Consider the following 27,379-nt stretch of genomic DNA (forward strand, 5'->3'; position numbering starts at 1 on the left):
ATTAGAACATCTAAATAAATTGATGTGAGAGTTGTATGCAATCTGATACAAATATAAAAATATTATCTCTATATGTTAAGTATTATGTTTTAAAAATTAAAGCTGGGGCAGAGCAATAGCATGCCTGATTTAGCACATGTTATCATGTGCAAGGGCCCAGGTTCAATACTCCAGTTCCCACTTGGCAGGGGGAAGGCTTCACAAGCAGTGAAGCAGTGCTGCAGATGTCTCTCTGCCTGCATCTTCCCCTTCCATCTCAGTTTCTCTCTGTTATCTTCCAAAAAAAATATTTTTAAAACATTAAAACAGAATTGGTATTACTCAAAAGGATTTAACTTAATACCCTTTTAAAGTCAATCACATTTGGAGCTGACTGTAAAAGGGTAGTCAGCAACCTTTGAGCAAAAGTCAGTGGGTAGCCAAACCCCAAATAGGGGTGGAGGGAATGCAAACATATCACCTAACTAGGAATGGCAGTATTGGAGATCTAAGTTTATCTCTGCTACTGTTTCAGCCAATAGTTATCTTTGCTTTCCAGCTACTAAGTAGGTTAGAGAAGGGTGGTTTGTAGGAAGCATTTGTAGATGGGTTGAAATTGTCTAATAATTTCAAATGCCATATTATTTAGTTTTCCAAACCTAATCTTCCCACCTCCCAAAAGATACTTTCCCCTTAGAATTAATGACTCTAGTTTAAGATCTTTCTTTGCTTGCTCCTCCTGTCACCGGGATTACTGCTGGTGCTCAGTGCCTACACTGGACAACTCCAAAACTGCCAGTGGCTATCTCTCTTTTTCCTTTGTTTTATTCTGATAGTCAAGAGAAACAGAGGAAAAGGGGAAGGAAGGGGAGGAGAGAGAGGAGAGGAGAGGAGAGGAACACCTGTAACACTGTTCCTTCCACCACTCCTGAAGCTTCCCCCTTGCAGATGCAGACCAGGGATTTGAACCCAGGTCCTCATGCATGGCAAAGTGTGCCCTCTTCCAGGAGTGCTGCTGTCTGGTCTGTTGTAGTACATATTTTAAAGAACTTATCCAGCCTTTAAAATTAGCAGTTAAATACTTCAGAAGTCCACTGTGCATTTTTGGAAGGTGTATGTTACAACTTGTTTGACTGGCCTTGCTCAATCTTGGAAAAGCATGTATAATTCAGTATTTATATCCAATAACTGCAGTCCAGGTCTTCACACTACCAGAAAGTTCTTATTTAAAACCCCTACAGTATTACAATACGAGGTATCTATATAAAATAATTGTCTATTTTCAGCTCTCTTAAAAATAATTTCTAAGTTAAGTTAAACAGACACAGCTTCTACTTCTAAAGTCTCTGGGATTGCTGAACCTGCAGCAATTACATTAGAAAAGAATTGTGGTAAAGCATTCTTCTAACAGTTTGCTCAGTGACAAAGTTACTGTGACATTTACTGTGACAAAGTTAACATTATTCCTCACTGCCCTGGGGCGCTCATTCCTTGGTCAAGAGACCCTGAGACCTAGGCAAAGACCAAGGCTATCACAGGGCCAGCAGACAAAACTACAATTTGTTGCTGAAAACCATTGCAATTTCAGATGTTATCCAAAAATATATACGTATCACAGACATACTTTTTTGTGTATGTGTTCTCAATTTTTAACAGGCCTTCTGGAATTTAATACTTGTCCCCAAGATAAAACATTTTGCAAAAGAATATTTCTTTTTAAATACTGATTAATACCAGTCAGAAATATACATATAGGGTTCGTTCCTGACATTCCTGTTTCTACAGAAATACATGGTAGAAGTTCTGGGTGTCTTACATTATTAATTCTTTCCTGATTATAATTTATGACTTTTTATGTGTTTTTCAGAGTTGAGTTACTTGAGAACAGAGCCCAAGTTTTATCCATTCGTATACCTGTATGCACTGTTAGGTACCCAAGGGGGCTGAAAATTTCTTAGTACATAAGGAACAAACATGAAAATAAATCTATTAGCACATCCACTGATTCAATGTTTGCAGTATACTGAAGAATCATTACTAGATGGAACTGAATTCGTAACAACCGACCTTCCTTGAAAATGTACAGTTTGCTTACTTTCAACACCTGTCCTTTGAAACATGTACAGTATAGAACTTTCTGGTGGTCTGAAGACCTATTGTATTTAATTGTTCTCTCTCCTATCAGCTGTCTGTATTAGATAAGATACTTTTAACAAGCATAAAAATAGAGTTTTAATGTTTAAAGTCTCACAACAGAATACATGTTTTTGGAAAATTTTCAACTGCTGCATTTTCAGTATTTAGTTAAAATATGAGACACAACTATCCTGATTTGTAAAGCTTATGGGCAATAAATATGCAGCTTTTGGAAACTGGGTACATTTCACAAATATATCCTTCTGATTGTTGTAACTTGAACATCTCAGTGCAGTAGCCCATATGAACCTAACCAGCTGTCTTTTCTGTTCAACTTTAGTATAACTTCAGCTATGAGTACCCTAGCAATGGGGTAGAACTGTGAAGACAATCGTGTGACCCATTCTCTTCAAAATCAACAAGGCATTTTTGGTTAGTTGGCAGCTCCTGATATTCCTGGATTTAGAAACTAGAATGAACAGCTTCCAAAGATATTTTCTCATCTTTCTGAATCCAGAAACAGCTTTCAATCACAATTTACAATTCAAACACAATTTACAATTTCATGCTATATGTTATTGCCAACTACAATGATAAAAATCCAGTAATTAAAGATTCTCAGAATTCTCAATATTTAACAGCATGTTTTTCTACTTTGTTTAATGTTCCAGTCTAAATTTATTTAGATGAAAACTTCAACCTATGAGAATATGTTCAGACACAAAAGTAAATATGCTTAAAAGCTAACCAGCCAAGACCCAGATTCTGACCTTCTAAAGACATTACTCAGGGGAGGGAAAAAAAAAAAAATCCCATAGTTAGTAACAAGAACAGCATAACTATGCAGCACTTAATATCAAAGCAACAGAAAGTAATCTCGACACCAAAGTTCACTTACAATATGGCATTTTTAACACTTCAACTATGCTTCAAATAAACCTACATTACACTGTCATATTTTCAATCACACTTGATTGAAAAGACTATAAACTTGTTATATTTGCCTACTTATTTCTAGAAAACCTTTCTATTTCTGAAACACTAAAATATGACTAAGGTTTCTTATTAAGTATCTTTTGTGAGAACTAAGTCTAATTAGTTGAGTTTAGAGCCCTAAATATTTACCACACAGGAAATCTCTATAAGCATACTTCTTCTGAGAGTTTTTAAAACAATCAGCAAGGCAATGTTAAATTATTGTGGCTCTTAAGAAAAACAGAGGGACACTGTACAGAAGCCCCTCACATTTACGGCTCTGCATATTCCTTGTGGGCTGTGCCAACCCACTCTCTCCCCAGTAATGACTCTTTGTTTTTACTGGGTCCCAAAGGGCTGATGAGAGCTCTGCAAAGAGAAAGGGGGAAGGGTAGATGGAATGCAGCTGCAGACTCTGAAACAATGCTGAGCCCATATATTTTGCTCCCATTTAGAATAATAATATAGGGTCTGGGGAAAGAGGTTGGAGAGAGAGAGCCCAGAAGCAAGGTGGTAGAACCAAGTAGCCCATAGCTGCCAGCCTGTAGGCCTTCTTCCCCTGCCCCATCTGCTCTACCAATCCCAACACAATTGAATTAAAAAGCTTATCAGCTAAAATTCAAACACCATTTAAGATTTAAACCTATCAGTTATTTACATCTAAAGTACTCTTATCAGCAATAGCTCCCTTATGCAAGGTTTTGCTTTCTGCAGTTTCAGTTATCCACAGTGAACTAAAGTTAGAAATGCATTGCCTACAGCAAGATATTTTGAGAGTCAGAAAGAGCAAAAGCATGTGTGAGCAAGCCCGTTTATATAACCCTATTATAATATATTGCTATAACTGTGCAGTTTTACTAGTATTGTTGCTAATTAAACTTTTTTTTTTCTTACCAGAGTGCCACTCAGCTTTAGTTTATGGTTGTAGTGGGGACTCATCCTGGGACCATTGCTGCCTCTGACATTAAAGTCTTTTTGCATAATATTATGCTGTCACCCCAGCCCTGAGGGCAACTTCTTGTAGCCAACTAAACTTTGTCCTAAGTATTTATGAAAAGAAAAAAAAAAAGTGTTTGGTACTGTTTGTAGCTAGAATGGTAGGAGGGTGTTAGAATGAGCCTGTTATTCTTAAGAGTACTGGTTAACCAGGCAAGGAATGGAGTAGTGAATGGAAGAGACAAAGGTAAACTAGAAACACATGAGACAGGAAAGCAGAGGGTAAGCAGTTAGGAGGATTCAGAAAAGGAGATACTAGGTCTCAGACATAAACTACCTGCTTTACAATGGTCTCTACTGACTGGAGGCAAGTGATGTGTGCTTAGGTTGCAAGCATCTGGATCAAGAGTGCAGAAACCTATACTTGTTGGATCAACCTAACTTGGTGCCTCCACAGAAAATGATTGTGGTCTGGAGTAGATAACATAATGGTTATGCAAAAGTCCCAGGTTCAATCCACTATACATACCACCATAAACCAGAGCTAATGTGTGCTCTGGAGAAAGAAAAAAAGAAAAAAGGAGAAAGAAAAATGGGGAGGTAGAGGCAATTTACTTTCATTTTCCCAGCTGAGATGGGGGTGGGGGGAGGTTAAGCAAAGCAGCAGATCCCAAACAAGGTGACAACAACTAGTGAGGGAAAAGCAACTCAAACCTCACATGATCCTCTCGGTTTTGCTTTCTCCTTTCCAGATAACTACAGAAAACCCACTAGAGTTCATGGACTGAGGCCTACCTCTGAAATGTCCCTTAAGAAATTATTGTCACTTAAATTTACAAGAAGACTCAAGAAACCTTAAGTAAACAACTGAAACTAATTCTTAAAATATAGACTACCAATTAAAGTCTTATTCAGGAACACTGAAGTTACTGGAGAGGGAGAATAAGACTTTATCACAGTTATTTACCATGTAGAAGCAACACTCTGACATTCACACAGAAAAATCTCATTCAGGTTAGAATTACACAAGAATTACAATTAATGATCTTAGTGTAGAATGATATAATTAATTTTGTAACTTTTGAAATGCTTTCAAGTTATTAAATTCAGAAATGCTGGACATTGTTTATGCTGTTAACTTGCATTTTGTAACATAAAATTCAAAGGGACCCAGCTTTATGATAAGAAGGAATGTAATCTTATCTTCTCAACTTGTAGTTTATCTAGTTATTAAATCTATTCAATTCAAATCTCTATACTACACAAGCAGTTTAGAGACAAATTCAGAAATGCATATTAAGTGAAGAGATAATTGTCTATCACATTTTAATTAATGGTGATAGCTGAAAACAATACTACTAAAGTTTATCATCTACTTTAAATACAATATTCATGGATTCATTTTATTAGAAGTTATCATTCATTATGCTTTTATATGCAGAGATAAAATAGACAAAGAACACTATTGATGTACTGAAAATTTCAACTTCAACATTTCATTCTCTGGTATTTACAAACTAAGAAATTAAGTGCACATGGTGTATTGTGCCAAAGTAAAAGACTCTGGGGTGGGAGGGAGTGTTTAGGTCCTAAAACATGATGGCAGAGAAGGACCTCCTAGTGGGGGTTGATGTGGAAAGCTGGGAAATGTTACACATGTACAAACTATTATATTTTACTGTCGACTAAAAACCATTAATCCCTGTGTATTGCACCAAAGTAAAGACTCTGGAGTGGGTGGAGTACAGGTCCTGGAAAAGGATGACAGAAGACCTAGTTGGGGGGTTGTATTGTTATGTGGAAAACTGAGAAATGTTATGCATGTAAAAACTATTGTATTCACTGTCAAATGTAAAACTTACTCCCCCAATAAAGGAAAAAAATGTGAAAAAAACCATTAATCCCCCAATAAAAAAATTTTTCAAAAAGTAAATCAGAATAAAGATAGTTAGATGATTGATTCAAGAAAAAGAAAAAAATTAAGAACACAGGCCCAAAAGATTGATAATAATAATAATCAAATTATCATAATTTGCTTAAAATAATGTCTATACTTGAAACAAAACATTATAAGACACTGACATGTCACATTTCAGCTAAACAATTAAAATGCAATCATCCATAATTTGGAAAACCATTCTTAATAAGTATGTCTAAATTATTTTTTAAATAGATTCAGAAGACAAGTCTTAAAGATAACCAAAATTTACTTGTAGTCACAAAGTTCAAAAAATATGAGTGACATTGTACTAACAGGCAAAGGTGAAAACAATTTTTTAAGAGTTAAGGAATATATCTTCTTGCTAAATCAATAAGAGTACTTACCCCCTGAAGCCCTTGGAACTGAATTGAAGGTCGAAAAGGAATTAAATTCTATTAAAAGAAACACAAGAAACACAAAGGTTAACTTTGGTTAATGTGATGATGAATTACATTTTAAAACTTAAATCTGCATTTGGCTAGTGCTATAGTCTATAAAAGTAACTTTTCACTATATACTTTGTTATGAAGATGACAATATATATCATCTTCACTGTTATGTATATACAACAGTAATGCCATTTCTCTGAATAACATGATTTAGCAAAAATGATGGCTAGTCATTCAACTTTGTTAAAAATCAAATTCTTGCTTAAATCTCTTGGTATACTTTCGAAAGGGTAGGGAGAGGGGCTAGTTGAAGCAATTTTTGTAAACTCTAGCTGGATACTAAAAACATAAAAAACAAAGAATTTGAGAATGAACGGTGCACCTTTCCATTTTCTCCCATTTTGCCCTAGATTTTTACCTAAGAAATTTTCTGACTAGATTACCAACAAAAGAATATAATTTCATTTTGTCTATTACAATCATTGTTCTTTTTACAATTTTATATTTATCAGAGGGCTATGTAGAAAAGCTCAACTATAAATATCTACCTCTCAAGCCTCAGGTATGATTTGTATATGGAGCGTCATTAATATGGTTTTCTCTTTCTTTTTAACCACAATTATTGCTGTGTTTCCAAGCCTGGAGTCCAAGCCTCTCCTGGCAAACTCTTTCCATTTTATTTTACTTTACTTAAAAACAATGAGAGACAAAGAGTGAATGATACAGAGAGAAAGAAACACCACAGTACTGTTCCACCATTTGTGAAGCCTTCCCTGTGCAAGTGTTCCTATGCAGTGGACAGGGGCTTGAACCTGTGCCATTGAACATGGTGAAGCATGTATTCTATTCTATCAGGAGAGCAATCTAGGAACCTAGCCCCCAGTAAGGTTTTCTACGAAAACACATTTCCAAATTGTAAATAGGAAGTCACAGGGAAATCAGATTTAGGTGATATTTAAACTGATAAGAACAGATACTATACTTGGATCTTTGCCCAAAGGCTGAGAAGCGATTTTTAGGTGATATTTAATAGTCTGTGAAATATACTTCATACTCTCTCATCCAAATTCAATGCATGTCTCCACAAATTGTGGTTTCTAATCTCCTGTACTCTAAATATCCAAGCAATCCTCTTAGTCATTGCATAGCAGCTATCACAGCCAGCTACTTCTGAAACCTGCATTTAAAAGTTTATTGATTTAAAAAAAAAAGCTAGAGAAATAATAAAAGGATTCATACTTATTTAATAGATAAATCAGTTAAATTTTATTTTGTTTTGTCTGACCACCTCTAAGATCCAGATTATAGTGGAACAGTAGATTGAATGTGGGACCACTGGTGCCTCAGGCATGAAAAACACTTTACATAACCACTACACTATTTCTCCCCAGCCCAGCAAATTGCTTGAATATAAAAATCAAGCATAACACTGATCATTCTATTATTCATAAAAATGGATATATATCTTGGAGAACACCTTACAATAAAAATTTTTATCACTGTTCCTACACCACACCATAAAATGTCATTTAAATTTAGACTTAGTAGAATCAAAGGGCTGCTTGCTGGGTGACAAATTCACTTCTTGATGTGACAGTGGGTTTGTAAAGAGAAATAATAAAAAAGTAATGGTTGAAATTCTGAATGATTTTTAGCAGTGGTTCACTCTAATTCATATGAACTGTGGGTTAATGCTAACTTGAATTTCCCTTGAGGGAAACCCCAAAACACTTTCTAAAGCTAACCCTTTCTTTGAAACAAGAGCAATGTGTCTGTTAAGTCTGGAAGAGGAGTTCCTTTTCCTTTAGGTAACACAGGCTCAGGTTCCAACCTTCACAACACATCAGTCAGACCTGGCTTCTGAATCCCCCTTCAAATCACAAATACCATTATCTCCTCTGACAGACACTGCTTATATTTTTCTCCCTGACAGTTCAGAATCCAGAGACTGTTTTTACCCCACCACCACAATCTAAAATTCTATCTTCATCAAGTTTATCAATTTTTCCTGGTCAGACAAATGCTGATGGTTTTATATGGTTTTAAATTGCTGGCTTCACAGAATATAAATTCTTTCTTACACTCAAAGATACTTGTCCTCTGGGGTGTTTGATGATACCTATCATTACAAAAGCTACTGCCCTTCACTTTCCTTCTCAAAATCAACTTCTTTTTGAAGACTTGCCTTGCTTCTTGTGTCATGACTGCCATGTCTTTTATTCTGCAATTTGGATCTCTCCAAAAATCAGCTACTTACCACTGTTTAGGCGATTTTGCATCAGAAACATTTCAAAGACAACGAAACTGATAACTCTAGACGTAGACGCCATTTCCTCTAGTCTCCAAACGAGAATCTCTTCCTTATTTTTCTGACAAATGTACTTCATCTTTTCAGTTTTTCCAGCTTGTAACTAGAGACTACAACTAGAGTTCTCATTTTAGCTGGGGAGCATGTGAAAATAACTGTATTACAGAACAAGTATTATTACAGGTGCAGTAACCCCCCCCCCCAAGAGTGCACTTAAGATACAATAAGGGGTGAGGGTAGATAGCATAATGGTTAGGTAAAGAGGCTCTCATGCCTGAGGCTCCAAAGTCCCAGGTACCACCATTAACCAGATCTGATCAGCGCTCTGGCTTTAAAAAAAAAAAAAAAAAAAAGATACAGTAAAGATGCAGTAAGAAGTCAAAAGGGGAGGGGAAATGGGCAGGTGGAGATACTTTGTACAGCACATATGTTACCAGGCACAAGGACTAGCTAGGTATCAAGCCCCTAGTCCTCACCTGCAGGGGCAAAGCTTCATGAATAGTGAAGAACTGCAAGTGTCTCTCTTCCTTCCTCTTAACTTCTATCTCTACTTAAAAAGAAGGGGAGGGAGGGAGGAGGAGGAAGAGGAAGAGGAAGAAGAGAGAAGGGAAGGAGGAGAGGTTAAGAAGTAGTTCATTTAGTAGAGCACATATGTTACCATGAGCAAGGGTTCACATGAGCCTCTGGCAAAAGTATTTTTTTAAGGTCATAAAGAAGACAAGTAGTTGTTAAAGCAGCTACTGGAAGAAAAACTCTAGGGAGAGGGAATACCCTAAGCAAATAAAAAGCAAGGAATCAGGAGTGGTTACTACACAGGTAGAGTGCAGGTCTCTGTGTTTACAGTTCTCTTTAACTTGAAACACAAGCTAAATGATAAGATCTAGATCTGGTGATCCCTGCCTAATCTTTCTTTAACCTCAAAACTTGTCTTCAATTTTACTCTCTGTTACAGAAAAAACAGGACAGTAATTTAAATTCCAGACCTCAGGATTTACAAACATTTGTCACCCTGTGAGATAACAATGCCCCAACTCCCTCTTTTATGCACTTGGACATGGTATGTAAGTCTTGCCTTTGACATGATTAACATTCAGAGGTTCTTCTAATTTTTTTTGGAACAAGAAAGTGAGTTGCTAAAAAGTACTTTGAGGAAAAATTTGCAAGATGAACGGAGATGGATCTGGGCTAGTAAAAGGATGGAGAGGTCATCTTCAATGGGCACTTTATTTAGAAATACTCTAGTGGGGAGTCCAGCGGTAGCGCAGAGGTTTAAGTGCACAGGGTGCAAAGCACAAGGACCAGCTGAAGGATCCTGGTTTCAGGCCCTGGCTAGGCTCCCCACCTGCAGGGGAGTCCCTTCACAGGCGGTGAAGCAGGTCTGCAGGTGTTATTTTTCTCTCCCCCTCCGTCTTCCCCTCCTCTCTCCATTTCTCTCTGTCCTATACAACAATGATTACATCAGTAACAACAACAATAACTACAACAATAAAAACAAGGGCAACAAAAGGGAATAAATAAATATTTTTTAAAAAACTTAAAAAAAAAAGAAAAGGAACACTCTAGTGTTCCTAGTAAAACTTCACCTGGTGCAACAGGGTGTGGTGGACTGAGCAGATTATTTCAAAGAAGGAATGATAAAATGTGATGAAGGCTTGAATGTCTGACACCAAAGAAAACTGAGTCAAAAGTGGCTTTAGAACTCCTTATCAACTCTAGACAAGATTTTTTAACCCAGGCTCCCAGTCTCTGCTTAAAAGCTTCTAGTCAGTTCTAGGACCCTATCACCAAATACACAGTTAACGGTTTTCCTCACTGGCTCCTTTCAACTCTTTCTAAATGTTTCTCATCATTCAGTTGGCCAGCAGAAACTTTCCCAGATACTGCACTGTCACAAAGCCCACTGGAGGCTCCTTTCTAGTGGGTTCTAGCAAAGCAAAAAACAGCTTCACATAGTCAATAGACACTCCCTCTACAGGCGGAACCAAATTCAACCTCCACTTCTTTCAACTGTGGCTCAGTTTTGTTTCCTTTTTTCTTTGCTTTATAATGTTACCTTTTTACTTCAACCTATTTCCTTTTCCTTCAAACTGGCATATCTCTCCACACTTTAGTTTGCCAGTTCATACCAATTGCTCACTTAACGTTCAAGTTTAAGATTAAATTTTCAGATAGACTTTTCTTTGGATGAACCAAGAATCAAAGTCTCAATATATGTAAGTACCAGAGGCAGAGAGATGATGTGAAAGAGACCAAGTATAATATAAGGAGTAATGATCATTTGGAGAACGAATGACCAACAGAGAAGGGATTTAGATGTTTTAAAGTTATACCCTTCTCCTAGCCAAACAACACACTGCTGTCACCATTTTGCTAGTTGTAAAGCAGGATCCACCTTAAATTACCACCCATTAAAAAGCTGTCTCTGGGGTCCAGCGAGCAGTGGCACACTTGGGTGAGTGCATGTTACCATGCTCAAGGACCAGGGTCTGAGCAGGGTTCGCTTCACAAACGCTAAGACAGTGCTGCAGGTGTCTTTCTCTCTCCCACTGTATCTCCCTGTTCCCTCCCAAGTTCTTTGTCTCTAGCCAATAAATAGACTTGTATTTATTTTGACATATTCAACAACAACAAAAAAACATAACTGGGAATCATTTTGGTTAAGTTCTATTTATAGATGCAGCACACTATTATATACATTATATTACAGATATCAGAGTTGTAAAGATAAAACACTATTACCAAGCTTTATATCAATTTAGTAACTTTTAAGTTACTTTCACACGATCTGATTTTTGGCCTCATGATTTGAATTTAAAAAGTTATGTCTATTTTTAGAAGTTAACTCCTCAATAAAAGTAATTTTTATTGACAGTTTTTTAATATACAGAACTTTTATATCTGTTGTCTCAAAAAATGCTTAAAAAGTAGGCCTGGGTATTAGGAATGCATCTTTGCCTCGTATCAGAGGAATGGAAATAAAAGTGTGTCCAGCAGGTAATTGCACTGCACGGGATTACCAAGGCAGTGATTACTGCAGCAGGACCTCAAACGTAGTCCTGTGAATCCCAACTCCAGTTTTCTTTTCTCCTCTTCTCCTTGCTCTATACCAAATTAAAACCCCATACTGAACATTTAAGAGCCACTAAAGGCTCTCATTTCTTCTGGAATTTTGTGTCTAAGTTCAGTTACTAATTAAAAGAAGAAGTATTATTATTATTATTATTTTTGCTATAAAGACCATGTATTATACAAACAAATATAAACATTTGTGTTGTGGCTTTTATTTTAAAATAAAAGCCCTCATCTAAGAAAATAGTTGTAGGTGCCTATTCAAACAAGACAAATTATGTTTACTTTTATTGAAAAGCTCTTTTTAATTCTCTGACAACAGAGAAAGCTTCAGATGATATATTGTTTTTAAGACAAATTTTGGAGAAGAACATGTTACTAGGTTATAGTTCTGTAATGTTTTTAAAAAAACACATTGGGAGGAAACAACTATACCTTTATATTTATTCTGTACCTGCCTATACTATTTATGTGATAACTACCAGGAGTAATATGTTCTAAAAGCCAGTAGCATTAGAAACATGTCTTAAACATTTTAGCTTTTAAGCCTAAATTTAACTGAACAAATGTGGCAATTCCATTTTAAAAGATATTGTAAAAAAGATATTGTCATCTGAAAAGGATGACAGAGGACTTAGTGGGGACTATATTGTTATGCGGAAAACTGAGAAATGTTCCGCATGTACAAACAATTGTATTTACTGTTGACTGTAAAACATTAACCCCCCAATAAAGAAATAAAAAGATATTGTAATTACAGGTAGCCAAATATTATATGGCATGTTTTAAACATGTTTTAAAGTAGTGCCTACCTGAAAAAGTATAATCTTATTTTTAATGAACCTCAACAGGGCTTCAACTTTTGCTTTTTAAAACAAGTGTTTGTCTCAAGTAAACTAGTTTGAAAATCACACAACTCTAGCATTCATATGAATAGCAATATGTTACAAGTGACTTACTAATAAAGAAACACCATGTAGGCTGGTACTAACTAGGGAAACTCCTTTTGACAATTACTTCAACAACCTGTTAAAGGTGATGATTTGCTATAAAAATGTTCTTTTAAACTCATTTCACTGCTTTTTAGAGTTCCTTGAATTATCCCTCTAGGTCATTTTAGGATATTTATAAGCACAGAATCAAAGTGGAAGGAATACCAGTATGCTAAATAATGTGGTCATATTTTTTATGTTTGCCATTGCCAGTCAATTCTACTTAAGAACTGAGCAACTCTATTCTGACCTTTAGGTTCCTGATTATTCTGCTTTATATCTTAACTATTTTTCTGCCAAGTTGCAGATGCTACCATGATACCATCCTGACTTCCCTGGGCAGATGACCTCACCAGCGTGTCCAGGAATCTCATCTCTAGAGCCCTATCCCACTAGGGAAAGACAGAAACAGGCTGGGGGTATGGATCAACCCGCAAATGCACATGTCCAGCGGGGAAGCAATTACAGAAGCCAGACCTCCCACCTTCTGCACCCCATGATGATCCTGGGTCCATAATCCCAGAGGAATAAAGAATAGGGAAGCTTCAGTGAAGGGGAGGTAACATGGAACTCTGGTGGTGGGAATTATACAGAATTGTATCCCTCTTCTACGATTTTGTTAATTATTAAATCACTAAAAAAAAAAAAAAATTGGGCAAGTTAATATGAAGCAACAGGGGGCTGGGTGGTGATGACTGCACATGTTACAGTATATAAGGCCCAGGCTGAGCCCTGGCCCCCGTCTGCATGGGGGAAAGCTTCCAAGGCAGTGAAGTAATGCTGCAGATGTCTTACACCGCCTATTTTCCTCTTCCCTTCTGATTTCAGTCTTTATCCAACAAATAATAAGAACATTTAAAGAAATAAAAAAATTTTAAAACAAGAATATTAACTAACAAAAATAGGTCTATTAACCCCCATCACCAAAAATCTATATCTATTTATTTTCAAGGACTATTAGGAGTATAAAGCAGTATGTAAATGAGGGGAAACAGATAACAAAGGGAGAGAAAAGATAGATACCTGGAATACTGCTTTATCACTAATGAAGTAAGATCCCTGGGCTTTAAACACATACAGAAATCTAACTTTATTCTCTAAGGTCAGCGGCATTTGTGAAAACCTTCAACTTCCCTTCTAAAAACACAATGAAAAATGAATTGACTTAAAAGACTTGGCTTATTCTTGATTTTATCTAATTAAAGAAATCTTGAATAATTTAAAATCAGACATTTATTAAATACTTGGTATTTGTCTAGACACCAAAACTTCAAAAGAAGAAAAATGAAATGAAGGAATGAAGGAAATTAAAAAAGGAAAGAAAATAAAAAGCAAACAAAACAAATATTCAGACCAGGAAATGATGCAATGGGTAGAATGCCAAACTTGTGGGTGTGAGTTCCCCAAGTTCAATTCTAGGAACCACATATGCCAGAGAGATGCTCTCCTTCCCTCCTGCACAATCAAGCCCCTCCCCCCTTTCCTCCTTTTTATTTAGAGCATTACTCAATTTGGGATTGGAGATGGTGGTGGTGTTATTGAACCTGATACTTCAGAGCCTTGGGCATGAAAGTCTTTTGGCATAACCATAATGCTATCCACCACCCCTTCCCTACCTCAAATAAATATATTTTTAAAATTCTCCTAAGTAAATGTTGAGAGAGAGAGAGAGAGAAAGGAGGAAAGAAAACTAGCAGGAGAGTAGTAGTTCCAGTTAAGCCTAGGAGTTCTGGGCTGTCATTCACCATGTGATTGGATGTCTGCATTAAACTACTCTTCAATATGGTAACTTCCCGGATTAGGGAACCATCATGTTGCCTATTTTAGACTGGCGTGAGCCAGTCCAACTCAGAAACGGTACAGGTCAAAACTTCCTTGCTGACAAGAAAAAACATTCTGCTTTAAGTGTTTGTTTTATATTCTTTCTTACCAGATACTTACTATGAATTTTACCTAAAGTTACAGTAATAAATGACCTGGAACTTAAATACTATTTGGTTTCAATTTAGGAACTGTGCTCAACTCACCACTCATATAACTAGCCTCTCTAGTTCTTTGATAACAATAGTTATATGTGAAGCATTGAAAAGCTAGACAATTGGGGGGAGGGTAAATAGCATAATGGTTATGCAAACACTCTCATGCCTGAGGCTCCAAAGTCCCAGGTTCAATCACCCATACCACCATAAGCCAGAGCTGAACAGCGCTCTGATTAAAACAAAACAAAACAAAACAAAACAAAAAAAAATAGAAAAGCTAGACAATTAGGAACTGATATGAAATAATGGTTTTGGGGGTGAAATGACTTGCTTTGGTTCTGCACTACAGACTAAGGGAAATCAGATATAGGAATTTGTTCTCACTTGTACAAATAAAATGTATTTGTCTTTTCCTGGGATTCAATTTGTATTAGATCATATTTCCATATATATATATATATTTTTTTTTTTTTTTAGCCACTTATTTAATGAGTAAGACAAGAGCACTACTCTGACCAATATGCAGTACAAGGGAATGAATCTGGAGTCTTCTATCCACTGAGTGTCTTTCCTAGCCTTGGCACCATATCATCTTAACTTAAGATTGGGTGGGGGAGATAGCATAGTAGTTATGCAAAAGCCTTCCAGGTTTGAGGCTCTTAAGTAACAAGTTCAACCCCCAGAACCACCATAAGCCAGAGTTAAGCAGTGCTCTGGTTAAAAAACAAAACAAAACAAAGCAAAACAAAAAAAAGCTTAGGCTTATGGCTTTTTTAAAATGTTTCTCTTGAGGGGAGGGTAGATAGCATAATAGTTATGCAAAGTGACTCTCATGCCTGAGGCTCCTAAATCCCAGGTTCAAACCCCCCCACCACCACCACAATTAGCCAGAGCTGTGCAGTGCTCTGGTGTTTCTGTGTCTTTCTTTCTCTTGTACATGTGTAACATTTCTCAGTTTTCCACATAACAATTAGACCCCCTCTAGGTCCTCCTCTGCCATCATGTTCCAAGCTTTTTTATTTTAAGAGGCATTTGATGAATCAGGAAGACAGCAGGGCAGTAGTACACAGACTTGCGTGTGAGAGTTGCTGGGTTCAAGCACCAGCACCACCACTAGTCAAAACTGAGTGGGGCTCTGTCTCTTTTCTCCCTGAGTCTGTTTCTATTTAAAATAAATAAATTTAAAAACTTGTCTCCTAGTGAAGGGGAAAAGAAAGAAAAGCTTTCTGGATTCATTATAATCTTTAGGTTTTTTTGGTTTTTTTTTTACAATGAATCAGTCAAAAACTAAATAAGAGAATTAAAACACACACACACACAAAATCAATAGGAGTGTAAACCAGCAGGGCTAGCTCATCAGGTAGAACATGAAATGAGGAAATGCCTAGCCTTTTCAAGGTTTTTAGGAATCATTACAAAATGATGTGTGAAATTCAATTACAGTATATTACAGAGAATTAAGAAATTACATTTCTTCAATGAACACTAAGGACAGAAACCACAGAAAGTTTAATCTTCATGTTAAAATCAAATGGATTTTCATACTTTCTATACACTGTGATGATCTTAAATGTAATTTACAGATTGTTCAATAAAGAAAATCTATTAAAAATACACATTAAATTTAAAAATCTCTGCTAACATTCCAAATTTTCCCAACTATTAATTTTTCTCAAAACATTATCAACCCCCCAAATTTCCATGCAAATATGAGTCTATGCTAGAGATATAAATAATACAGCATTATTCTAACCTAGTCTCAAACATTCCTATCTTACTTCTTAAATATAAAACATATCATCAAACCTAAATTTCCTGGTCACCAAACAAAAGACTGAGGAAACTGGGGAGATAGCATAATGCTTATGAAAAGGACTTTCACATCTGAAGCTCTGAGGTTCTTGGTTCAATCCCCAGCACCATCATAAAGCTGAGCAGTGGTACTCCAGTTACAAAAATAATTAAGTAAATAAATAAATGACTGAAGGAATGTTCACTAAAATCATTCACACTGTCGTTATCACCCCCCTCACTCCGTCCCACCCCCATCCTTCCAACTGACTTTTTCTTAGCCAACTATGGATACTTCTCCTAGTACTGATTGCTAGAAATCTCAGTTCAACCATATTCCTTTAAAATTTGCTTTTATGGGTAGAGGTAGATAGCATAATGGTTCTGCAGACTCTCATGCCTGAGGCTCCAAAGTCCCAGGTTCAACCCCTGGCACCACCATAAACCAGAGCAGAACAGTGCTCTGTTTAAAAACAAAAAAATTGTTTTTATATTCTAAAGGTTCTATTAGGAGCGTATCTCACAAGCAGTCTAGTTTAAACCCTAATCATCTCTGAGCTGACCCACATTTTGCATCCTAATATGTCTATTACCTTTCAGATTAACTTTATATTTCTCATGCATACTGAAGCCAGCTTCTAAATAATCCTAAAGATGACCTTAAATTTTTATTTAGTGTTCTCTCTAGTCTTGGTAATAAAATCCAACCTGCTCCATTCTGCCTTTCCTTTCTTAAATCCAACTTTGTTTCCCACCCCCTGCATACTAGGCTCGCTGACAAGAAGCTTTCCTTATGGTTATCAGAGCCCATCCTAGCTTTTGTGTACTTTGTTTTCCTTGCGTGGGTATATCATGTCTGCCAAAATATTTCAAGAACTATGGGTGATTTTAGGTCAATAAGTAAGGAGATCTCCAACAAGAAAACTAAGCCACAATCTAGTTGTCATAATATTAGAAGTAAAATGTTTTATTATTGTTTTATTTATGTGCTAATTTGATTCATGAATCTTTAAGGAGCATATAGCCTAATTAATACAAGCTTTCTGAATGCTTGCTGTGGCCTTTTCTGCCAAAGTATTAGTGGAGGCCCTTCAACTAAGCCTTCCTAGAGATTTTAGCATAGCTCTCAAAATCCGTTAATGTCGAATTGAAGTAAACTGGGCAGATAAATAAGTTGGAAAAGACAGTGATACTCCCAGGTAAATCTGACCTGAATTATGTCATAGTTTTCAGCTTTAACTTGACCACAGATACACAACCACTAATTTAGACCTGCTTTTCTAGATGTTTACATGTCATGGAAGTGCTGTGTAGAGCTGAAGTACGGAGATCAGTTAAATAGGGATTATATATACACTGCTTTCTTTATTCTACATTTAAGTCATCTTTAAATGTTGAAGTGCTGAAAATATCACATTTTAAAAGCATTTCAAATATTCCAAATGTATTTGAGACAAACAAGAAACTAAGCAGGCTTCTGGTGCCAGATTCCTGAATTCTTGTCTATGTCACCACAAATTGATAAAACTGACCTGGCATTTTTTCAGCTGAAATTTTCATTTTCTTCCTCTGTTGGCTTTATCACCAATGATCTAATAAAAGCACTGTGAGCACAACTTACCTAGTTTTTTTTTTTTTTGTGGTTTTTTTTTTTTTTGTTGTTGTTGTTGTTTCTAAATAAGTGCAGATAGAGCAAATGGGAAGGTTGGATCTGATAATTATCCTCAGTAAGCTTTCCTGTAAATCATTCCAAGAATTCTACGCCCCTTTCCTTTTAAATTCTTTCTTGAACATGTTCCAATCTTTCACATATGTTCTTTCTTTCTCCTACCAATTCTGGTGCCAAGGTTTCTTGTCTATCTTTTTAGGCAATCTGGCTACTGCTTCACTGGGAGGAGCACTCTCTTTTACATTGAACACCTGATCATCTGAATAAACTTTCAAGCCCCTTCTGCAACAGAGGGCACAAACTTGACTTGATAGAAACATTTTAGGATCAAGTGCACCCTGAAAATTGATCTAAGTAATAAGTCAGCAACGCTAAAATTAAAGTAAAGCTGGGTATATTCTAAAAGAGAATGAAAGAAGAAGAAGAAAAAAAATCTCTTAACACAAGATTCATTGTTTTCCTTAATAAACATGTCCGATGGCAGTGGCAGCTTTGTGCTGGCAGGTCTTAATGCTGGAATGGTGCCTTAAGGAGAACAGGGTCTTTTGTCTTCCTAAAGCAGATTATTAAACACATACACACACTCACTCAAGTGTCTGAGAGCAGGCAGAAAAAGAGATAAGGAAAAAGTAAGATATGAGTCTTTCTCTCTGCCTTAAGACACAATGAACCAAAAGTTTAACGGTAGAAAGACTAGCATAAGGAAATGATCCTAAATCCTATGACATATCAGCGACTGATTTTAAAGATCAAGTAAATTGAACTAGTAGGAAGGACAGTAGCTTTGGGGGTTTAAACAAATATTTACACTTTAATTGGAAATAATAGTATTTTGTGATACTGCCAGACTGAGCTTCTCATACAAATATCAAACGTTAAGTTTGTACAAATTTTCAGAATAGGACCATTTTCCTAGAACATACTAATCAATATGTATTTTAAAGCAATTATCAAAGTTAACAAGAGAATGTATTAATAGAATACTTATCAAAGGCATCTGCTTTCTGATCATCAGGTCCAGAGAATGAAAAGACCCTGACCCAAACATATCTATACAAGATGTTTTATGTACTAGTTGGTAAACATGCAATAATATTTGAATCATTACTTCTGAAACTTTGTGTAGACTTTTTTAAAAACTAAGTTGACAGCCTCAGAAATGACAAAATCTAGAAATACTTTGAAAAGACTTTTGCTACTATAGATGGATTTTTCAATTATCAATATGAAGCAAAGTATATACTAAAGAAACTAGCAGGGCAGAGGTAGATAGCATAATGATTATGCAAAGAGACTCTCGCGCCTGATGCTCCAAAATCCCAGGCTCAATCTTCCACACCACCATAAATCAGAGCTGAGCAGTGCTCTGGTAAGAAAACACTAAACTATACTTAGTAAGTGTGGATTTTAATTTTAAAGGTAGTTTGAGCATACATTAGGAAAAATATGTAATTGCAGTAATATATTCATTTAAAATATGCACAGCTTTATAGACCATACAATCAAACATCAATTTAAGATTATTTAATTTGGGAATTTGTCATTTCATTTATTTTGCCTCCAGGGTTCTTGCTGGGGCTCAGTGCCTGCACTCCACATCCACTGCTCCTGGAGGCCATTTTTCCCATTTTGTTGACCTTGTTATTGCTGTTGTTGTTGGACAGGACACAGAGAAATCGAGAGAGGAGGGTTAAGACAGGAAAGAAAGACACCTGAGGACCTGCTTCACCGCTTGTAAAGCGGTCCCCCTGCAGGTGGGGAGCCGGGGGCTTGAACCGGGATCCTTATGCCGGTCCTTGCATTTCGTACCATATGCACTTAACTCTCTATGCTACCGCCCGTCACTCAGTTTCTTTTATTTATAACTAACCTCCTCAGTTAAACAACCTATCTTTAGTTAAAAGTACCTTTGCAAAATCTCCTGGATATCAGCTTTAACATAGCTGAGTTTACATTGCAAATCTTTAAAATACTTTCCTACTTAACACTTTTTTTAAATGCATAACCAACATCAAACTATTCCTGTATTCAAACTAAGTGTAAAACAACTACTAGGAGATACTTACTCCAACTTTCATCCTAGACTCATGTCTCTATCCTCTACTTTCCTCCCCAACCTGTCTTTATACAGAAAGGTTCTCAAGTTAGCATTCTTCACTTCTTCTCTAAAAATAGAAAGCCTAAATAAAGAAGGTCAATTAGGTTTGTCTTTGAAATAGTGAATTGTTTCCAATAAAGAACTGTTTTTATAAACCTTAATAATTTTGTATATTTGCTCAATAATATCTAAAGAACTGCTGTATCCGGCCTAAACTGTAGTTCCCTAAAATTCTTACATTTGTCTCCTGAAGGCTTAGGTCAAGAAGATAAACTCAATGTACACAGTAATCTGAATAAAAGTAACTCTTTAGGAAATTAACCTGTTGAAATTTCTGGACTAAAGAATAAGCATGGTTATTACACAGACCAAAGCCTCTTGGAGGTCATTTGTCAAGCATCAAGCACCTTCCTATGTGAACAGAAGAGTGTTGTAGTAGTTTTATGTGGAAAAATTAAGTTATTTATTCACCAAGAGAAAATGGGCTGAACTAGCCATAACTTCTTCCCAATGAGTTAATGTATACCAACATTATTTCCAAATAGCAGCTACAATTTAAAGTCAGGAGTCCTATTTTCTGATAAGGGTAGGGGAGGTACATAAGACCAAATTAATATCTTTTTACTAGAGGAAAAGCTTGGTCAAGTATGTACTCATGGTAGCTGTTATTGTGCCTACAGGGAAGCCCTGCTTTGGACTCAGTCAGATGACAGGACATTTAGGACTTATTCGTACCAGGACATTCGTACTTATTCTTATTTGATGAATGTACCAAAGAATACTGTAGTTAAGTACAGCAGTACATGCCTCATCTCTTTTGCTTCATTCTCTTTTCACTTTTTCAACATGAAGGGTTAACAGCATTATCCTAAGTCCTGCTTTTCCAGTCTTGTTGGATGTTTCCCTGTGGCTGTAGTGAGGTCTGGGGACAGGAGCTGGTTAAGTCAGAATCAAGGTAGTATCCGACTGCCAATAACAAGTCAGCGTATTTTTTTGCCCTCTCCCATGAGTGTCACTGGTTTTACCATCAGCTTTTCAAGAGAAAAGGAATCCTAGTACTAACTCAAACTACCTGGTTCCACAAGCAGAAAAAATGGGAAGGCCTGGAAAAAGTCTTTCCCCTTCCTTTCTCTGCCTCTGTATACAGGCTGTACAGAACCATTAATTTGCATGCTCAGTGGTGGAAAGGAAAAAGATAACAAGGATATTAATCGGCAACAGAAGTAGGCAGAAGCAAAAAGCAAAGTATTGATTTCAGTACCTTTGACTATAAAAATATATTTTAAGAAAAATTAAGAGTTTAGTGGTAGGCTGGGAGAAAAAGAAAATTTTTTATCTTTAGTGTCTTGGAAGAAACTGGTATATAAAGGCAGGGGCTTCTGGAGTGACAAAATTCCAACCAGATCCTAAGCATGTAAACACTAAGGTTTAGGTGGCAGAAATAAAGACTATGAATAAAACAGGGAAACAAACAGCACTCCCAGAGGAGGGTAGATAGCATAATGGTTATGCAAACAGACTCTCATGGCTGATGCTCCAAAGTCCCAGGTTCAATCCCCTGCACCACCATAAGCCAGAGCTGAACAGTGCTTTGGTGAAAAGGGGGAAAAAAAAGAATACAGCTAGCACTCACTTCCTGGGCCCCCCCAGTCATGCAGATCAGTTGGTGCTGGAGGTGTGTGTGTGGGGGGGGTTCCTATCATCTCACTCTCTGGGTCCCAGCCCTTCCCTAAGAAGTCGTCTTCACTCTGCGGCTTCTTCCCTGCCAAGCATACAGTGCCTGTCAATCTCACTGCCATCAACTGTCCAGTTTGCCTATTATTCCCCCTTAGAGAGCTGGCTCACCTAACTATCCTCAGAGAAGCCCTCTGGCTTTTGCTGTCTTTTTCTGCTCCGTTTCTGACTGGAAATTGGCCTTCTCCAGCTGCCTTTGTCTTCTCTAGCCTCCTTGTGCGCTTCTCTTAGACAGCCTTTGACCTACCTTCTTCCCACAGTCATCTCTTCCTACACTCTGCCCTTGGAGTAGGCAGGCTTATCTTTCCATCTCGCAGGGCTGAGTTTCTCTCCCCTGCCTGCTTCTGTCCCTCGGCCTGACTATCTGGCTTCCCCAGATGGGCCTCCCACTCCCTGATGCCACTGGTCTCTTGCCTGCAGGTGCATCTGCCTGGGAGTAGCTACTGACCTGAGCAGTTCCGTGTTTGTTTTTTTTTTCCTCTTTCATCTCCGTGCACCCCTATTTCTGGGCGTTCACGGATCTGCTCCCTGTGATTCTTTCCTGCTGTCCACCATCTACTTCCCGGGCTGTGCACACCAAGTGTACAGCAGTGCAGGGGCGCTCTCTCGGCTGAAACCTCCTTTGGCCCGAGTTCCTACATCCCCCACCGAACCAAGGAAGGTTCACCTCCTCCTGTGCTTCTGCATTCCACTCTGTTTTCCTTCCGTGTATTTAAAGTACCTGGCACTGGCACTAGTGGGAGTTCAACAGATGTTAGTTCTTTTCTCCTACTTTTATCTGAAGAACTATGTGGGTCTGAGTCAGTCTCAGTCTCCCTCTCCCTCTCCCTCTCCCTCTCCCTCTCCCCCTCTCGCCCTGTTTGGTGACATCAGTTAACAGAAAAATGTTTCCTTGGAAGAACCTGGGCTCTCTGTTAGGATGCCCTGAGAGCTGCATCGCCCTCTCCCCGTCGCTCGGCCCGGCTCCCAGCGCCTCATATGGTCTCCTCCTCCCTTATGCAATGTGTCCACAGCTGTCTTTCCCACCCACACAGGGCTCTGTCTGTCCATAAACGGCGTCCTCGCTCACACGGCTCGCCGAGCGAGTCTCTCCTTGGCGCCTCGGAAGAAGCCCCCGAGTTTTTTGTTTTTGTTTGTTTTTTAAGAGGAAAAAAAAAAAGTGCTCCCGGGGTTGGTTTCCACCCTAATCGCGGAGTCAGTGCGTCTGACCCTCTCCCCGGCTCGCCGGGGACTCTCTGGAAAGCGGGGTGCGGGAGCGAGAAACTCCCGGGTGTCGCTGGCCGACACTCAAGGCGCGGGGATCCCCGCACCCTCAACTCCCCGTCTCAACGCCCGTGAGTCGGCCGGCGTCCGTCCGTCCTTCGGAAGGGCGGTCTGGCGGGCCGAGTCGGCGGTGCGGTCGTGGGTCCTGCCGGGGACGCCCCGCGTCTCGGGGGCGGGTGTGAGGCGTGGCCCCCTCGCCCCGGCCCGCGTCCGCCGGCCTCTGGGAGCTCATAGTGTCGCGTCGCCTCCCCTCACAACATGCGGGGCGCCCTGGGCCCCCAAGTCGCTCCGAGTACGAGGCGTGTCCCACCGCTCGCCGCCTCTGCGGGTCCCCCACCAATGCGGGCAGGTGCTCGGGACTCGTTACCCCGTAACCTCCCCACCATTCTCCCCGCCGCGGCCAGCACAGCCCCTGGTCGCGCTAGTCCCTCTTCTCCGACACAGAAAACGGAAAGAAAAAAAAAAAAAAAGCCAGGAAACCTCCCGGGCGCCGTCGGAAAGTCCCCCAGCGGCCACACCGCCGAGCCCGGGCTGCGGCTGCCTCGGCCCCGCCGCCAGGGGCCGCCCGCCCGCCCGCCCGCCCGTCTCCCAACGCCCCAGCTGGCCCCGCACCGCGGCGTCAGCGACCCAGACTGTCCCGCCGCCGCGGGCGCTGACGGCAGGCAGCGCCGGAGAGTCACCCTTCCGCCAGCCTCGAGTCGGGGGGCAGACACGACCCGGAGAAGTTGGGGAGCGCCCTCTCCCTCCCCGAGCTCCGCCGGCCGCCCGACCCGGCCGCTCACCTTGTGGCTCTGGTAGGTCTCGAGCGCTCGGATCGCCGTCTCAGTGAGCTTCACATGCAGTACGGTGATGTTGTCCTGCCCCAGTCGCCCGCAGGACAGCCCGTAGTGCTGCTCCTCCCGCAGGCCCGCCGCCCCCCCCGCCGCCATCTTAAACTCCCCGGGGTGCCGCCGCCGACGCCGCTCCGGCTCTAATCTCCACTGCGGCCGCGGCTGCTCGGGCTTCTGCAGCCGCCACCACAGCTACGGCCATCCCGCTGCTGACGTACTGTCAGATACTGCGCGCAGCCAGACCTCGGGCTGCCACCGCCGACACCCGCCCCGCCCTCCGGCCCTGAGGCCCCGCCCCGGACTCATCTCATTGGCTCCGTTCCCCCCCGAGGCCCGCCCTCATTGGCCGCTCTTCACTCTCACGGGGGCGGGGCGGGGGCGGGGCCCCAAGTCTCAGGAGTTTTGCTCCCGGGACGGGACGTCCGAGAGGTGAGAGAATGACGTCGAGGTGACGCGTCTCCTTAATCACTTCTAACGTCACGTCTGGTCGCCTCGGTGTACATAGTCGCGATTGGCCAGGCTGGTTGCGGGGGTGGGGGGGAGAACTCTTGTTAATTGTCAAGGTTGCGGGGTTTGGTTACCTGGAGTGGGAGTCCCGCCCCTTGGGGGGATCGTAGTGAGGAGTTGGGACATTTGGGGAGAGCGGCTTTTTAAAGGTGACAACCCAATGGGCGCGAGTAAGGATGTCGCTCCCCCAACCCCATTCTTGCTTCACCCCCCGACGGCTGAGGAAATGATGGAGCGGGGCGGGAGCGTGAGAGAGAGGACGCAGGAGGCGGGGCCACTCGAGAACGTCTCAAAAGTCGGCTCCGGGCAGTCGTGGAGTCGCCAAGGGTTGAGAGGACGACTTTCACCCTGGGCTTTAAGGAGTCGAGTGAGTGAGTGTGGGTGACACCTCTGAAGTACAACACAAACCCCTAAAGCTTAAGATGCTTCGGGTGTGTGTGGGCGGGAGGGGGGCATGGTACTTGTAGAAAAATCAGTTTCGAGGTCTTCCCTTGGGATCCCGTGGCGATCCCAGAGGGTCGTATCCTGTTGCTCTGGAGCTTGTCATAAGGACCTAAGTGTTACGCACCTCTCTCTCTCTCTCTTTCTCTCTCTCTCTCTCTCTCTCATTTCTCTCTTTCTCTCTTTTATTTGGGGGGTGGGGGTGGTTTGCTACCTCCTCTTTAAATGGCCGGAGAAAGCTATAGCACTTGTCTTCAGTGGCCGGAAACAACTGGTCGTTCTCCGACCCAGCTTGATCTTGTGTACATATATATATATACACACACATATATGGACACATATATGTATACGGACACACACACATATATATATATACATATATATGTATATATATATATATATATATTTTGGCAGGAGCTTTGGGGGAAACCTAGCCTAGAGGGTGTCCAGCATTTGGGGCGAGACTCAGGATCGGTGCGGGCCGGGCAGGCTTGTCACTTCCTCCCGGAGCCCGATGTGTGGGCGTGGCTGGAGCCGGAGGGCGCCGGATCTGCGCCTCTGCCTTGGCCCCGGGGTGGGGGGGGGGGGGAGGATCAGTGAAGCAGGTGATCGGGAACCCCAGATGGAAACGAACTTTTGACAGGGTCCACACTGTCAAATGGCAGTTTCATTAAAAAAAAAAAAAAAAAAAAAAACTGACACGTTTCTTGCTTCCCTTACTGCGCTCCTGCGTTTTGCAGGGATTCCCCCCACCCGGAAAAAATTTAAAGATATTTAATCAGTGAGTCCCATCTGTTTAAATAAGGTCTTAAGTTTCCAGAAAAGTCCAAACAGGAAATTTTCATGATTCATCCGTCTCCTACCCGCCCCCTTCACCTGAATTAAGTCTCTTCCCCAGGCTATGGACACTCTACTTCTTGATTCAGAAAATAATATTGGGGGCCAGCTGGTGGTGCACCTGGTTGAGCGCACATGTTACAGTGCGCAAGGACCCAGTCCCCACCTGCAGGAAAACTTCTGAGTGGTGAAGCAGTGTTGCAGGTGTCTCCTTCCCTATCTGTATCTTGATTTCTGGCTCTCCCTATCAAAAAAATAAAGATAATAAAAATTTTAAAGTTACTCTTTAAAAAAAAAGAAAAAAAGATATTGTTAGGGGCTTAATGTGAATTACGAAGCCAACTCTCCTTTTGTACAAAATGGGTTAAGTGGAAATACCTGTATTAAATGTTGGTCGCATTACAGGAGAGCACTTTTTGAAGTGACTCTTAATTTGGATCTACTAGCTGTAGATTGGAGTTGACTAGCTGTGAAGTATGAATAACACATGTTAATTAAGTTTGCTCTAGTGTTATCTTAAATTCAATGAACAGAGAAAATGAAAGCAATCATACACACACAAAAAAAGGTTTTAAAAATAGTTTAAACTGGAATTATTCTTTTCTTGTGTTTACTTTGGGAAGGTCAGACCACACATCTAACGCTTTAATTATTGGGGGGTGGGGGGGGTGGAGGAGGGATTGACCAGAACAAGTAAAACCTGTATCCTATTGCTTTTCCGGTGAAGGTGGGTAAATCCCCGCCCACATGACATCTGAACTTGGCCTTCCCTTACTCAGAACTGATGACATCCAAGGGGTGGGGGAGGAGCATGAATGGTTTACAAATGTTTCACCTGCAACCCATTACTAGGGATTGGTTTTCTTGTGGCTGGAAAATGTTTCTCATGCTTTCTTTTAGTAGTAATGTAATCTTTCAGTGGGTACTACTATAATGAGCTATTGTTTGTACTCACCAGTTGAAGTTTGTTTTTGTTTTTTGGTTGTTGTTTTTTTTCCCCCTATGGAAGGAAGCAAAGATCACCTAGAAAGTAATACTATAATCTGTTAGTGTGCCTCTTCCTTGCTCAGACATTATGCCTTCCTAAATCAGATGAACAAGTTATGAAGCTGATAAAGGTGCTTTGTTTTGAGGAGACTGGATAAAACTGCTCTTTAGGAACTTTGGTATTTTATACCTGCTTTTCTTTATCATTATTCAGTTTAGCAAATGATTTAGTGCCAGTGAAGAGTAAAATGCTATGGAGGACTTAAACTGCTTAGTTTTATAATAAGGAACTTTGTTTAAGGATGACAAGGCAAATGAACCAAAGGCAAACTCAGAGCAAAGCAATTAGAGAACTAGTAAAAGCTAATTTGGGTAGTGATAAGCCTGAAATTTTCAAAGAAAGAGGTCTGAAGAGGTTTTTGTGAAGGAACTTGAATACCACTTGAGAGGTGAGTAGATTCTAGATAAGTGGAGGTGG

The 27,379-nt window shown here is 39.9% G+C and overlaps 1 protein-coding gene and 1 pseudogene across 1 annotated transcript in view; both read right to left on the reverse strand.

Moving 5' to 3' along the window:
• The window catches only part of ELL2 (elongation factor for RNA polymerase II 2), a 77,627-nt gene extending 53,252 nt beyond the window's left edge, over positions 1-24,375 (reverse strand). The window contains exons 1-2 of the mRNA XM_007531422.3: positions 24,082-24,375; positions 6,352-6,399 (exon numbers count right to left, since the gene is read on the reverse strand). Coding sequence (XP_007531484.1) covers positions 6,352-6,399; positions 24,082-24,228 — 195 coding nt within the window. The 5' untranslated portion in view covers positions 24,229-24,375. The remainder of the gene's footprint in view (positions 1-6,351; positions 6,400-24,081) is intronic.
• Positions 7,280-7,409, reverse strand: LOC132541520 (U2 spliceosomal RNA; annotated as a pseudogene).
• Positions 24,376-27,379: the final 3,004 nt, after the last annotated feature.

This window comes from Erinaceus europaeus, chromosome 11 (assembly GCF_950295315.1).
Source record: "Erinaceus europaeus chromosome 11, mEriEur2.1, whole genome shotgun sequence".
NCBI classification, from domain to species: Eukaryota; Metazoa; Chordata; class Mammalia; order Eulipotyphla; family Erinaceidae; genus Erinaceus; species Erinaceus europaeus.